Below are 16617 nucleotides of genomic sequence, written 5' to 3'. Positions count from 1 at the left end.
GTTCCAGTGTGGCCCTATCCCGCTTGTTATTTGGCAATGCAACAAGAGAAGTTTGCTGGGTTTTATGGCACACTCCTTCAAATACCCACTGTCCTTCCACAAATCCCCCGCAATTGTACTTTGTTTTGCCGAATTTTGATTTCAACTGTAAGTCCAGGGCCTCCAGTGGGTTGGTCCATGTGCAGTTTTGTCTCCACTGATCACTGACAGACTTCACGACAGTATGAAAAATAATCTGATATGATCTCTGTGGATGTTGTTAACATGTTGTCATTATCAGAGTCACTGTCCGCTGATGAAATGCTTGTTTCATGCACAGTTTGTTTATACGGCAACTTATGAATAAAACAGTAAACTAATAGCAAACTCTTTTGAAAAAACAAATTGCTATGTCCAAACCAAGTTCCGTTACAGTGAGTGAAACTAGTTAATAACAATGACAAACAGAGCAGCCATGTTTGGAGTAGTAAATATACCAGCATTCCATAAGTAATGTCGTAAGAAAAAAAGTAGAAAATCAACTGTTGTGGTTGGCACTCCGTCGCTTATGACGTCGAGGGTTCCAGTTGATCCGATCAACGGAACAGCCTGCTCGTGAAATTAACGTGCAAGTGGCTGAGCACTCCACAGACACGTGTACCCTTAACGTAGTTCTCGGGGATATTCAGCGTGACACAGTGTGACAAGGCTGACCCTTTGAATTACAGGCACAACAGAAACAGGAAGTAAGAGTGAGAGAAAGTTGTGGTGGAAGAGTACAGCAGGGTTCGCCACCATTCCCTGCCGGAGCCTCGTGGAGCTTTAAGTGTTTTCGCTCAATAAACACTCACAACGCCCGGGCTGGGAATCGAAACTGCGATCCTATGACCACGAGTCCGCTGCCCTAACCACTGGGCCATTGCGCCTCCACAGGAAATCAATAAGACTGATTAATATATCAAAGTAAAGTATTATTGCTTTATTTCATATCAAAAGAATTATTATAAAAATTAGAGTTGAAAATTTTTTAACCAAATTTCAGAGCTGAAATTTATAGATAGGAAAAATTTTATAAAATGGTATTTAAAAATTTTTTTTTATTGAATTGTCTTACACCAGTTATAAGCATTGGCAAATAATTTCAACCATGGTGTAACTTGGAGATCATCACACATATTTAGTGGCAACCAAGGACATTGCCATGCCAGAAAGCACCGTTCTGGGTGAGGCATAATAGCTACATGGCGGCCATTTTCTGAGCAGACAGCAGCAACTCCATCTGGTGAGCCATTGGGATTGAATGGATATTCTGATGTTGGTATCCCATCATCATTAACATAGTGAAGAGGGATTAAATGTTTGTCTTTCAGATTTCTGTATAGAGAGTCTGATTTAAATTGCATCTTACCTAAAATATGAAATAATAATTAATATTGTAATCACTAGTGCTTACAAATAAAAGATTAGATGAATAATGTTAAAAAATTCATTAATTTTATTTACATCATAAGAATTTAGAATATGCTTGCATAACACTCAGATGAGAAGTTACAAATCCTGTAATTCCTAACCCAAGAAAAAAGATTAGGAAAGATTACAACTATTGCACACATCTCCAGAACTTTATAAGAAAACAAAATTACTTACCTTCACCATGTGAAACCCATATTCCAAAAACTGTTCCAGCCATTCCTTCAAACATAATTGCAGGGCTTTCTGACACCTTTGCAGTCACAAAACGTGATTCAAATCTCTCAGAATCGTTTGCATCCAAAAACAGCCCTCCAGATGTTACACTATGATCTAATGGGAGAACTACATTATTAATTTTTTGTTTAAGAAAAAAAAATCATTCAGGATTAGAGGAAATATTAATTGGATTACAGAAATGATCAACAGAATTCCTAAAACAGGATAGTTAAATTTTTAATCTGCATTAGACATATGCCATTCCAAAAATTCAAAACTAACTCTACTGATCATCTTGCCTGCTTTTTCAATCACCCCTTTTTAACTATAGAAGCACCAAAACATGAAGGACAAATAAATTGATGGAACACGTCCAAATTTAGTTTTAAATATTAAAAGTCATGAACACTTTAGCTTCTCCATCAGAGGAGGAGATAAAAAGCTCATGACTTTTACATGGCACAAAAGCATCCAATTCTTTTCTTTTACTTCCAGTATTTTCCATGCTAGCATGAGTTAGATGTATATAACTGTAAAAGTAAATTGCTCAAACTTTTTCAACAAATACAAGTAATCAAATATAGCTCTATACTATAAGTTGGATTAGAATTGTAGTGTGTGCTGATGGCTCTCTTTGATCCAATCACAGAGCACCATCCACATGTAATCTAGACAAATTACATTAAGTATGCATTGTCTCCATGAGCAAAGACCTCAAAATGTCCTACATTGTAGGCTTGGCAATCTAGTCATTTTCAATACCACGCAAAAACATTCTATGTCATGAGCTTTTGTACACTCCACATACATAAAAGTTCCATGAAAGACTTCTTTTTCAGAAAAAAAAGAATTTTAAAAAATATTTTCAGAGCTACTTACATAATAGCTAAAGAAAAAGAATTTATTAACAATTCATGACAAACAGATAGACATAATTCTCTTATATAGCTTTGCTCTGGAATAAACTCATATAAATTTCTGGATCTTGGCTTTATGATGATCGAAGTTCAACAAATTCTAATAGTTTTAGAAAGTTAAAAATCTACAGAAAATTTGATGTCAAAAACTTGAATATAATCCATAACTGCCATTTCATGGTAAAACTATGTTTTCAATATATAAATACACCTTGGTTTAACAAATTTGTTCATTCTCATAACAGTTGTCAAAATAACACTAATACGTAAATTAGCAGACACAGTAAACTAAGTCAAATTTTTTATTTAGCTATAAGTCATTTCTTCTTGACATCATGGCATTGAACAAATTAAGTCATGGGTTTATAAATATCTGAAACTACCTGAAATATTTTTTATGAAGCTACTTGAAATTTAACCTTTTAACATTCAAATTATTCGGTCAAATGCAATGTTTATTTATTCACATTTTTTTATTATTAGTCATGCATTATCTCACAGCTTCAAGATTTTAATGATGTGATTTGTTCATTTTTAGAACAAAATTGTAGTATAAGTGTGGAATGCCAGAACTGGCCAATTTGAACAAAAACCAAGTAGAATATTTGGGTTAGACATGGCCAGTTTAAAAACTAAAGGGTTAAAGTATATCTTCCAAGTTGTAATCTTTATCAAGTCTATGTTTTAAGCATATAATTAATTATAGCTCACTGGAATGAACATTTATAATGATTTTTGTTATTTGAAACAATGAAATATTTTAATACATTTGAAATAATCAAAAATAGGTGAAAGTTGCTAGTTTAGAGCAGCAAAGGCTGTTGTGTTGTAGAGATAGAATAGGAAAAGAGAAGAAACAAACTAAACAGAAATGGAAACATTTTCTTTTTCTGAGAGAAAATTTGAAAAAACCCATTTGTCTAAAATGTGAAGATTCACTTTTCTTCATGGCATACAAACTTATTGAATTTTGTGGGTTTCAAAAATAAAAACAAACTGCTCACCTGTAGTGATAGAGTCGTCTTGGTAAGGAGCAACCCAGCCTAGAAGAGACATGAGTTGACAACCATTACACACTCCAAAACTAAAAGTATCATCTCGATCAAAGAATTTCTTGAATTCTTCTTTCACATTTTTATTGAACATGGCAGTTGCTGCCCAGCCTGAAAAAGAACAAACGGAAATATATTTTCTTTTAGCTTTTACACCAGAAAACCTACATCTATACTACAAAATCATTCATGTATATATAATAGGAAATAGATAAAAATCAATTAGTTAATACAATCAATTATTTAATCAGGAACAAACTTTCATTACTGGTCCTTCATAATATATCAACAAAAGTGAAAACTTCCTCATTATTAAAAATTGGTACACCATATTTTTTCAGTACACCTTACTGAAACTGTAGACTTCACTACCATATATATGGATTTGTATCTACATCATTCTTTATTTGCCTACACCTCATTTTATTCATATCTTATTTATTCTTAAAGTATTTGGACAATATAACAGGAGAGCTGGATTTGATTATGCAAATATTTATTTGCATAATCAGGTGATATTAATGAGCAATGAGCGTAAAGTGACAAAGTGCTAGGTGTTGCCAGAATACTCACAAGGAAAGACATGGGAAAAAGTTGTACATCCAGATCTTAAGATATGAAGACATGACAAAAGGTAAAGGCAATTAGTGATACACTAAATTGCAGACCTGTCAAACCCATGCTAGTATGGAGACATAGACATTAAAATATTGAATGATGATGTTGTACAAAATAGAAATTAGGTCAAGAGTGAGCTTTCTCTTTACTTGAATATAATTAAGCAATTATGTCATGTTTTGTATCATTACGTAATTTAGTGAAATGAGCAGATTGGCAGAATTGTTAGCATCTCAGACAAAATGCATTGTGGTATTTGTTCTCTTGACATTTTATGTTCAAATATTGTTAATGTCAACTTTGCCACTCCTCTTCTCAGGGTCAATAAAACAAGTATCAGTCAAGTACTGAGATCAGTTATGTTGACACCAGTACTTATGTCTATATTAGAAACAATTAGCTATTCTAGTTAATCGGAGAAAGTTTGCAAATGTTTGTTTAAAATCTACAACGATATACATCAGAACCAATTCCTTTACACAACTGTAAGAAAACAAATTAACTTTAGCTTCTAAATTTTAATTTTAATACATTTTATCTTTTCTTTTTTCAAATAAAAAATACTTTGTATAACAGAGAGGTACTTGCATAGCAAGAGACCTGACCTGAGATCGTGTGCTGAAACATAAACAATTGCAGTGTGGAAGGTGTTTATAAGCCATTTAAGAAACACACAAAAACCATTAGATTCACTTCAACATTTAGATTTAATTTGCCAATATATTTTCGTCGCTTTGAGACTGTGACCTGTTCACTGACTAAATTCCGTGCTGCATGCTGCAAATATTTTATATCTTTTTCTATGAAAAGAACTAATATTATTGAGATATTTTATATTGGTTACTCTATAAATATTTTATATTGAAACCTTGACCAAGTGTATTTTTATTATAGCTCCATACTAACCAAAGCCTTGTGAGTGGATTTGGCAGATGGACACTGAAGAAGAGTATTGTGTGCATGTCTGTGTGTGTGTGAGTGTACATGCACATTTGTATGTGTGTGTACATGCATGTGTGTATGTGTGTGTTTAAGTGTCTCTTTGTCTGAATAACATATGACTGTCTTAAATGAACATCACCACCATATAAACTGTGTCCTTCTTCCAAACTTCCATGAAAACATGTCTGGCCAAGGGGAAATATTACCTTACTTAGAAACTGGTGAGTGTTGGTGACGTAGAAAAATCTGCCTCAACAAATTTCATCCAACCCATGCAAGCATGGAAAAATAGATATTAAAATGATGATGATGATGAAAGCAAAGATTTTATATTACTTTTATAATTTTTTTATTTTAGAATAATCTAAAATTTGATACTATCTTTTAAAGGGAGATAAAATGTTTCGAGCTTGTATTGAGCAAGTGAACAATCAAACTTCAAATACATGAAGAACAAATTTTGTAAAATTTTAGGTTTCATTACCTTTGGCTGAGCCACACACATCTGCATAACTGAAACCTCCAGCAAAAGCTATGCCACGGAATTGATCCAGTGTTATATTGCCAGAACACAAATCTTGCATGTTGACATCCCAAGTTTGAAAACCAACATAATGGAACGCTGCTGCCATTTCACGATCTCCATTACTTCCTTCTTCCCGAATGATTGCAATACTGGGACTATGCTGTGGTAAAACTGGTGAAGAAAATTATTATACTTTGGAAGTTAATCAAGTGAAAAATAAATCTACTTAAAACAATATCAGGGTTAGATCTATATTAATAATTACACATGTAATACTAATTTTTCCGCAGCATGTGTAAGGACTTTCGAGTGAGATCGTTGCCAGTGCCCCTGGACTGGCTCTTGTGCGGATGGCACATAAAATACACCATTTTAAGCGTGGCCGTTGCCAGTACCGCCTGACTGGCCTTCGTGCTGGTGACACGTAAAAGCACCCACTACACTCTCGGAGTGGTTGGCGTTAGGGAAGAGCATCCAGCTGTAGAAACTCTGCCAAATCAGATTGGAGCCTGGTGTAGCCATCTGGATCACCAGTCCTCAGTCAAATCGTCCAACCCATGCTAGCATGGAAAGCGGACGTTAAACGATGATGATGATGATGATGAAGGCCCTCTGAAAATTTATAAACTGTAAACGATACTGAATATTTTGGGGTTATCAGGTAAATTCATTTTCTTTTTTTCATTTACCTTAATCCTTTCCAATGTTATTTGACTTAACATGAAAATGATTTTTATCATAGTGTGGTTTGATTTTTGAAGATCTGTTTTCCTTCTATAACTTTTGCTTATTTTTTTGAAATTTGAATGAATTTTACCTCTTTTCAGACATATGACGATGGAATGCCAATTAGAAAAAAAACAAATGAATTTATCTATCAATCCAATATATGCACTATTTTAAGATTCAAAAGAACAAGATTGCTGGAAGAACAAAAAGACAAATTCATTGCTTGCCAGATGACCAGACATTTATCCATCTCAAATTGGTTATAAATGGCTTTCGTTTATTTTAACTGAACTATTCTATCTTCAAAAGAAGATTCACCAAACACTTCTGCTAAATAGCAAAAGGCTATTCTAAAAATATAAAACAGAGTGAAGTGTCCTACATTGGTTTGATGTTTGCAACGAGAGATACCACATGAATCAAATTGTGGGCCTACTGTACACTTTTTTGTCTCAAATTCATTATAATATGTCAGTACTGCCTGACTTACCTTCGTACCAGTGGCACGTAAAAGCACCCACTACACTCTCGGAGTGGTTGGCGTTAGAAAGGGCATCCAGCTGTAGAAACTCTGCCAAATCAGATTGGAGCCTGGTGTAGCCATCTGGTTCACCAGTCCTCAGTCAAATCGTCCAGCCCATGCTAGCATGGAAAGCGGACGTTAAACGACGATGATGATGATGATGATTGGGTTGGTGCATAATTATTGCAGCTTTTTTCAACAAATTTTATTCAACAAAAACAATAACAACATGTAACGAAAACAGCTTTAATTGATTATTCTGGAGCATATTCACCATCTACTTCAATTACTGCTTCTCATTTGCTTGGCAGACGGTCAGACCATCATTTAAAGATGTTTTTGTTAAATATTGCTATTGTTTTTTGTTGAATAAAATTTGTTGAAAAAAAGCCGGAATAATTATGCCCCAACCCAATAAGATCATTTACATTTTTAATGTTTCATAAACAGTTCATTCATAATATAAATTCTTTTTCTGAAAAAATTATGAAGATCATATGGCAACAGTCCTTTGAATGAAACAAGTAAAAAGGAACATCATTTACATGACCAAGTATCCATACTTACTAAATGAGTGAGGATTGTACAGTTGACTAAGATCATAATTAAAGGTGTATGGTGGTTCCTTTCTCAATCTGAAACTTTTTCTTTCAGCCTCAGTACAGGCAATAGTAGTCTGTCTTTTTTCAAGCTGGTAACTTGTCTCCTCCCAGATGTCACGCAGATCAGCTAATTTCATGTTCAATAATTCTTGGTTTGATACAGAAACTGTCACCTGAGTTAATTAAAAACGAAATAGAATAATGATAATGGCAATCAATGTAATTGGTTGTTGTTATCCTTGTTGCTGTCATTGTCATCATAATCCTTTCAATATGCATTTTCCCAAGTTGGCATGAGCTGAATGTATTTGCAGTATGTAAAAACCATCATATTTTGAAATAGTCAGGTTAAAGAATGATGATGGCTGGATAACAAGTGAAATGGTTCCAGTTGATAGGAAGGATAAGTGGTATCAGGGAAAAGCTGGTGAAATATGAAGTTCAGCTCAGATGAAATGATGGGAGGTGGTGCAGTTTGTGTGCATGCACACATACACAGGCTGTGCTTCTAGATTTCAGTTTCTCAAGCCCTCTCCATGAGAACCCTATATCAGTAGTCATCCTGATCCCTTGTCGTCTTCTCTGCGAGGGTTCTAAGATCAGTTTTCACCACTTTGTCCCATATCTTCTCGGGTCTCACCCTTCTCTCAGTTCCACCCACATTAAGTGATCAGCATTATTTATACAGCTTTCCTCATCCACACCAGTACAGTCTTCTTTCTTGCACACTAAATCTGAATACTCTCATGTTAGTGTGTGTGTGTGTGTGTATATGAGCCAAATATATATGAGTGTGTGTGTGTGTGTGTGTGTGTGTGTGAGTGAGTGAGTATGTATGTCAGTATTTTCTTGTCTTTACATGATAATTGGAAAATCATTGTCACTGTCATACAAGCAGAGTCATTCATTTCCAATATTCTGTGCGAGCATGTCTGACCATGGAGGAAATATTACCATGCTTAGAAACAGGTGGGTGTTGGCATGTGGCCGTAAAAAATCTGTGTCAATTAACCTTGGAAAAGTAGACTTTAAAACAATGATGATGACGACAACAACGACTTCCTGAGGATATCGAGTAAGACAACAGCAACTTACCTGAGGCACATTTTCCTCAGAACAGTAACCAATAATAGAACAAGGCACTCCAGCTTCTTTGTATCGAGATATTACCATTTGCTGGTTATCGTCTCTCAATTCTAAAATTAGCCCAAGTTCCTCAGCAAACAGCAACTCAAGAGGAGGATCTAGAAGCAATGAAAATAATATGATCTACAAATAAAATTCTCTTGGGATGGTGAATAGCCATAAGAAATGTCTTTAAAACTTTTATTACAACAACAACAACAACAAGGGTAGCAGTGGCAGTGATGGTGACGATGATAACAACAACTACAACAATGGTTTCTAATTTAAGCACAAGACCAGTAATTCTGCAGGGAAGAGTTAGCTGATACCGTTGACCCCAGTACTCAACTGATATTTTATTGACCTCAAAGGGATGAAAGGCACAGCTGACCTTGATGGCATCTGAAATCAAAATGTAAAGAGCTGAAATACTGCAAGGCGTTTTGTCTGCCACAACACTACTGATATCACCAGTCTATTTAATGGCTGTACGGTGGATTGGATTCAATGCCATTATTTCACAGAGTATTAAAACAAGAAATGAACAATTACACCCTTGATGTTTTAGATATGACCAAAATCCAGCAGAATCTCTTTGGATGTACTTTCAAATCCAGAACACTGATCAGTTTTGAGGCCTCTCTGACCTGGCAGCATTTCAGCTCACCTCCTTCTGTCTGCAACAAGCTTTTGAGGTATAAAATAGCATCTGAGTAAGAATGTGTAAGTAGAACGAGGAACCAGAAATATAGTAATTTATACTTCATAAGTGTAGCCAGCTCACTAATCCATATCTTTACTTCATTGGACACTAAAAACCCTGCTTGCGAAGACCTGTTGAGGCAAGTGAATTTGAAATTGAAATCTGTAATCGAAATCAAACCGAATCCGACGAATGGCACCCATGCCAACCTCTCCTTCATTGGACACTAAACTCTGCTTGCGAAGACCTGTTGGGGCAAGTGAAATCGTAATTAAACCATACTCGATGACTGGTCACTGCGCCAGTGGAGCACTAACAGCACTGTCGAGCGTGTTCATTGCCAGAGCAGCTGCCTGGCTTCCGTGCTAGTGGCCCGTAAATAGCACCATTAGAGCGTAATCGGGCATGTTAGAAAATCATTCGAGCGAGGTCGTTGCCAGTGCCGCTGGACTGGCTCCCATGCAGGTGGCACGTAAAAAACACCTTTTTGAGCGTGACCGTTGCCAGTACCGTGTGACTGGCCCTCGTGCCGGTGGCATGTAAAAGCACCCACTACACTCAGAGTGGTTGGCGTTAGGAAGGGCATCCAGCTGTAGTAACTCTGCCAGATCAGATTGGAGCCTGGTGCAGCCTTCTGGCTTGCCAGTCCTCAATCAAATCGTCCGGCCCATGCTAGCATGGAAAGCGGACGTTAAACGCTGATGATGATGATGATGATGTGCAGCCTCACCAAATGCTGGTTTGCAAAAGTTATAGAGTTCTATCACTGCTTTAGCAACTCTAGTGATGATATATTTGCCAAGCAAATAAATATATTAATGGTCCTGTCTTATAAATGAAGCCAAGGAGCTTGACACTAAAGTCGAAAGAGTTAAGTTTGGAAAGGTTTGTGATATACGAGACTGTCTATATTTTTAAATACTGATTAAGGAAGTGACTAAGAACGTAAAATTTTTTTTTGAAAGGTGAGTGAATTTTAACATTGACCCAACTTTGACAATGCAATTCTAATGAGAGACTAGGTGAAGCATCTGCTCCCTACTAGTAGGCAACTGCTAAATGAAGAAATTTCTCTAGAAGCCATACTAGGATGGTAGATGAGAATTTGATGATTTTAAGGAGAGAAACAATTTATTATTATTATGTTGTTATTCCAGTGATTTCATTTGCTAATCAACTTTTTCATTCCTTTCATTCCAGAGTGCAAACCTCCTTTTGGTTGAACTAGCTATTCATTCTATCAGTGTCAATACTTAAACGTTTGTCAAGTACTATGCCTTCACTCCAAATTTGTGAAAACATGCCAATCTATCACAAGATTAGTCAGTTTTTTTACTTTATTCTTATTTTTTTCTGAAGAACACATGGCCTTTACTGGCTCTTTTAGGTTCTAGACTGGCCCTCGTGCCAGTGGCACGTAAAAAGCACCCACTACACTCTCAGAGTGGTTGGCGTTGGGAAGGGCATCCAGCTGTAGAAACTCTGCCAGATTGGAGCCTGGTGCAGCCATCTGGTTCGCCAGTCCCCAGTCAAATCGTCCAACCCATGCTAGCATGGAAAGTGGATGTTAAATGATGATGATAAGCCAAGATAGTGACATGATCTTGCTGTTGTTAATAGTTTAGTTTCAGGTTAATAGTTAAGGGAGACTCACAAGCTTGGAGGTTTTTTTTCTGATGGTACAGTTATAGCAAAGAAGGGTTTGGCTAAGTATTTAGCTCGGGAACTTGTTAAGCACGATACAGTTAGGGCAACAAAGGAAAGATACATTGAATGGTGAAGATAGAAATCTCATGGAATTACCAAGTTCAAAGTAAAAATGTCCATAACAATAGGGTTGTGGGTGTCATAAGTGATAAAACTTGAAGGATGCAACGCTAAGCCACCCACTGCAGCTGCTTATGTTAATGTTGACTTCTAAAATATAGAATATTTTTATTTATATTTATGCTATAGTGGAATGTAAAATTGATATTTGCAAACACACACATCTAAACTGATGTTTCAATAATATAAAATCTAATATTAAGATTAATCATGGCATAACAACACATAAACATTTAAACAAAATATAAACAACATTATATTTTAGATTTTACCTGTACTTACCTGTAATTCTGAGATAAAATCCATACATTTAAGAAATAACCTTTTGCTGTGTTTGAAACACCACTTTAATACATTTATTAATATAATAAAAAATGGTTTTAACCAGTTTAACCCCTTAGCATTCAGATTAATCTGTTAAATATAATGCTTGTTTATTCACATTGTTTTGAATTAATCATGCATTATCTCATAAGATCTCATAGATTTCAACTATGTGTTTGGTTATTTTTAGAAGGACATTGTAAGGGAATTATGAAAGGCTGGATCTAGCCAGTTTGACCATAACACATGTAGAATATTTTGGTCAGATATGGCCAGTTTAAATGCTAAAGGGTTAAACTTATGAATGCTGTAGGATCTAATCACAACACTTAGCTGTATATTTTAGTGAGAAATATTAATGATAAGGTCAAACAGAACAATTTTTATTAACCAAGTACTTACCATTTGCAGTATTTTCAAAATGAAGGTGCATGCTACAGTTACCAGCAAAAGCCATCTCCAAGGCACATGTAATTAAACCACCATCACTAATATCATGCCCAGAGGAAATTAATTTATCTGTAAGACAATTTACAAATATTCATTAATGATACAGTAAACCAATGAAAATAAAATTCTGTTGAAATGAAAAAAATATGACAGTTACAAACAATGTCGTGATTTTATTATTGCAAGGAAGTATGTCCAGTTATAAAAGGAGAACTAAAAAAGAAAAGTTTAAAATAAGATCATTCATGAATAGAAATAGAAAGACAAAAAATACCTGATATACATTGTTGAGTTACATCAAACATTGATTTGAATATATCTGGTCTTTCAAGATCAGGAACATCCTTGCCCAGTTGTTTAAAGCACTGTGCTAGGGCTGATCCACCAATTCTGTGTTGACCACAGCTAGGATCAACATGGAGTAAAATTCCTGGATAAAGATAATTTAAAAAGTATTATTATTATTATTATTGAGTGAAAGAGCAGTGCATGCCATCAAAGTGACACTGGGGTAAAATATACGAAGCCCATTATACCCATCATGACTACTTGTTTGATAAGGGTACACCAGGCACATGCATCACAACCATATGTGCACGACATGGTAATCTCATATCAAGATAAACAGCGTATGACCTTGCAGGTGGGGCCCAGTTAGAATTTTCTTCAGGTTAAGTAGCCCATCCCGCTCAAAAGGTCCCTGAATAAGGTTTGTTTAAGGATGTTGAGCAAAACATGAGCTTACAGGGAATAAGTCCAGGGGTCAATTTCTTTGACTAAAGGGTTTGTGCTCCAGCATGGCCACCATCAAATGACTGAAACAAGTAAAAGAATAAAAGAATACCAGCAAAACGTTCCGTACCCCTAAACCAAGGAGGTTCTTTGAATATGTATTTTAAGGTTAAATAGTAATTCCGTTTACGTTTGTGTAACTGAGATATTTTGGTTGGATTATAGAGTCATTGGTGTTACATTACTTTCTATATTCTGTAACTGTCACAATATACTTTACTAGGCCCGAAATTTTTGTGGGGAGGGGGTGCCAGTTGATTAGATCGACCCCAGTACACAACTGGTACTTAATTTATCGACCCTGAAAGGACGAAAAGCAAAGTCGACCTTGGCAGAATTTGAACTCAGAACATAAAGGCAGACAGTCATAATACACAAACATTTCTCAGGCACCAGGACACTCTTTACAGATACTTACATTTTTTTATGTTTTCCATGAATTTTTCACAGGTCCAGTTAGTTATTATTATTATTATTATTATTATTATTATTATTATTATTATTATTATTATTATTATTATTATTATTATTATTATTATTATTATTATTATTATTATTATGGCAGCAAGCTGGCAGAATCATTAGCATGCTGGACAGAATGCTTAGCAGCATTTTATCCATCTTCACGTTCTGAGTTCAAATTCCACCGAGGTCGACTCTGCCTTTTATCCTTTTGGGGGCTGATAACTTAAGTACCAGTGAAACACTGAGGCCGATGTAATCAACTAGTTCCCTCCCCACAAATTTCAGGCCTTGTGCCTTCAGTAGAAAGGATTATTATTATTATTATTATTATTATTATTATTAAGGCAAGAAGCTGACAGAATCAATAGTACAATGGACGAAATGCATAAAGGCATGTCTTCTGGCTCTTTACGTTCTGAATTCAAAGCTTACTGAGTTCAACTTTGCCTTTCATCCTTCCCCGGTCCATAAAATAAGATACCAGCCAAGAACTAATTGCATATATCCTCCAATCAAATTTATGCCAAACATTCTTGATTAAGAGATAATTTTGCAGAAAATGGTCACCCTTTGTCCTGCAACATATTAACAGTTACAATTTTTCAAAGGCTAAAATGATTATTAACAAAATGAATAAAATGAAATGAATAAAATCTGACCTCTTCCTTGAGAACACTTCAAATCAGGGGTTAAACTCAATCTAATGTCAGGACAGCCAACGTATGTAGACACAACCAATGTCCCTGAAATATGCATTGAAAAACTTGTATTAGAAACAGCAAAAATACTTAAAATATGACATATAAAACAAAAAAATTCAAGCTTGTACTTTTGGGCATTAAATTATTTTAGGAGAAATAATTTTCCTCTATATATTATCTTACTTGATTCTAATTGGTCATTCAACCTGTGTCAAATATCAGTTAATTCTCCCAAGTTGCACCTTTGCTGTCTTAAATATACAATGGTACATTAGACAACACAGTCATTGTTATGCATAAAAAGACAGTATATTCAGAGTTAGAATGCTTTTCATTATATGCCAATACAATGAAGGCTAACCTTGAGCTAAACAAGTCATGTAAATTAGATTACATTTTTTTCCTTTAATATAAACCAAATAAAGGCAGTGTAGAATAGTAGAATCATTAGCATAGGTGCTGGAGTGGGTGTGTGGTAAGTAGCTTGCTTACCAACCACATGGTTCCGGGTTCATTCCCACTGTGTGGCACCTTGGGCAAGTGTCTTCTACTATAGCCTCGAGCCGACCAAAGCCTTGTGAGTGGATTTGGTAGATGGAAACTGAAAGAAGCCCGTCGTATATATGTATGTGTGTGTATATGTTTTTGCGTCTGTTTGTCCCCCCAACATTGCTTGACAACCGATGCTGGTGTGTTTACGTCCTGCCTGACTGGCCCTCGTGCCGGTTGCACGTAAAAGCACCCACCACACTCTCGGAGTGGTTGGCATTAGGAAGGGCATCCAGCTGTAGAAACTCTGCCAGACCAGATTGGAGCCTGGTGCAGCCATCTGGTTCGCCAGTCCTCAGTCAAATTGTCCAACCCATGCTAGCATGGAAGGCAGACGTTAAACAATGATGATGATAAAATAAGTACCAGTTGAGCACTGGGGGTCAATGTAATTGACTTACCCCTCTGCTGAAGTTGCTGGCCTTGCACCAAAATTTGAAACCAGTTTATACCAAGTGAATTTTGGTGTATATTACAATTATAATTTTTTTGAAATATTAACTTTATATTTAGAGTGTATTTTTATAATGGCTTTTGTCAAAGGAGAAAGAATAATACAATGGCCCTTTCTCAGGGCCTCCAGATTAGTTGCAGGAAAAGAGAAAAGTAACTTCATATCAGAGGCTTTTGGTCTAGAACAACAACAACTATGTTCACCAACCAACGTATTTTAAAATTGATTGCAATAATATATAACAGGTGTCACAAAAATTGAAATAACAGACAGATGGATAGACTGAGTGTTAGATGGACAGATGGGTATATGACCAAAGGGGAGCAGATGATAGACAGGCATAGATTGCAAATAACAAATCTGTTATGTAAATGGGTGGTACGTAAAAGCACCCACTTACACACTCAGAGTGGTTGGCATTAGGAAGAGAATCCAGCTGTACAAACCATGCCAATACATTAATTCAACTATATTTCATGGTTAAAGCATGTAAAATAAAACAGTTACCTGGAGCTTTTATAGTTTGTGAACCAACTCTAGCAGCCATGCTGAGTGAGTCTTTTCCACCATCAACTGCAATACCAAGCTGCTTCATAATGTCACACATTGATTTGCAGGCATCATAGAGAGCAGCACCTTCTCCTGCCAACTTTGCAGCCCACATCCAGTTACTACTACACTTAACATCCTGCAACAAAGAAAGTAAGCAATTCAGTGTGACATAATATTTACTACTCAACATGTATTTAGACAATTCATCATTTAAACTGAAGCATTAGCAAAAAACTAATTATGTATAATTGCATTATGCTGGGCTTCAAGCATTGTGCATCATGGCAATGAATACATACATACATACATACTCACATACATACACTATGTATAATACATTTCAGTTATTTACTGAGTCATTGAACATCAAAATCTTAAGTAAATATGAATACATACAGAAATATCTTTGATACAAACCTTAAGAGCAGTAACAGAAGCAAATATCAAATTGGTCAATGATTCACCAACAGACATTCGAGCTCCGCAGCATGGATTAACAAGGCCTTTGATTGGTTGTTCACCAATTGCAGTTGCTGAACCAACCTGGAAAATAGTTTTGAATAATATTTAAACAATACTAAGGAAAATATATCTAAATCGATTACATTTCTTCAGTTTCAGAAACGAAAATATATACAAAGATTATTTTTAGAGATTGAAATTCTACTTCCATTAATCTATAATTTTTGTTTTATTTCCTTTTAGAAATTCCTATAATCTTTATCAGCATAATATATAATTTATACACCAAGAAATTTCAAATTACATCACAATCAACTTTATATATTCTCAAGTTTGTGCCTTGTGAGACCACTTGCCATTATCTCTTGCAATTACAACTGTTCATCTTCTCTTTCTCTCCTCTTCCTCAACAGGGAGCAAAAGGCTTAAAGAAAAGGGTCACATTGCAACCTAGGCATATCGCTTTTCTTCTACTGTCTAGTCTGTTTTTCTATGCAGATCCTCTACCTGCACTGTCACCTCTTCTCACAGTTCAAGCCCTCGTCCACGAGCATGAAGCTGACTCCCATCTTTGCCTCTACTCCTAACTCTGCATGCTATATGGCAACCCCCAATAGTGCATGTAGCATGAAAAAA

The 16617-nt window shown here is 35.6% G+C and overlaps 1 protein-coding gene across 6 annotated transcripts in view; it reads right to left on the bottom strand.

Moving 5' to 3' along the window:
• Positions 1 to 937: 937 nt before the first annotated feature.
• The window catches only part of LOC106879080 (phosphoribosylformylglycinamidine synthase), a 42813-nt gene continuing 27133 nt past the window's right edge, over positions 938 to 16617 (bottom strand). For 3 of the 6 annotated variants that reach the window (XM_089355773.1, XM_089355774.1, XM_089355775.1), the window contains exons 15-25: positions 15937 to 16062; positions 15475 to 15655; positions 13923 to 14006; positions 12281 to 12436; positions 11959 to 12075; positions 8673 to 8821; positions 7543 to 7750; positions 5682 to 5894; positions 3590 to 3748; positions 1627 to 1794; positions 938 to 1387 (exon numbers count right to left, since the gene is read on the bottom strand). In XM_089355773.1, the coding sequence (XP_089211899.1) occupies positions 1077 to 1387; positions 1627 to 1794; positions 3590 to 3748; positions 5682 to 5894; positions 7543 to 7750; positions 8673 to 8821; positions 11959 to 12075; positions 12281 to 12436; positions 13923 to 14006; positions 15475 to 15655; positions 15937 to 16062 (1872 nt within the window). In that variant the 3' untranslated portion in view covers positions 938 to 1076. The remainder of the gene's footprint in view (positions 1388 to 1626; positions 1795 to 3589; positions 3749 to 5681; positions 5895 to 7542; positions 7751 to 8672; positions 8822 to 11958; positions 12076 to 12280; positions 12437 to 13922; positions 14007 to 15474; positions 15656 to 15936; positions 16063 to 16617) is intronic. The other 3 variants (XM_089355777.1, XM_089355778.1, XM_089355779.1) reach the window with 1 other exon arrangement.

This window comes from Octopus bimaculoides, chromosome 7, assembly GCF_046866305.1.
Source record: "Octopus bimaculoides isolate indiv1 chromosome 7, ASM4686630v1, whole genome shotgun sequence".
Lineage (NCBI taxonomy): Eukaryota > Metazoa > Mollusca > Cephalopoda > Octopoda > Octopodidae > Octopus > Octopus bimaculoides.
Note: the sequence above shows the minus strand (reverse complement) of the source record. Positions and strands in the feature narration are given on the sequence as shown.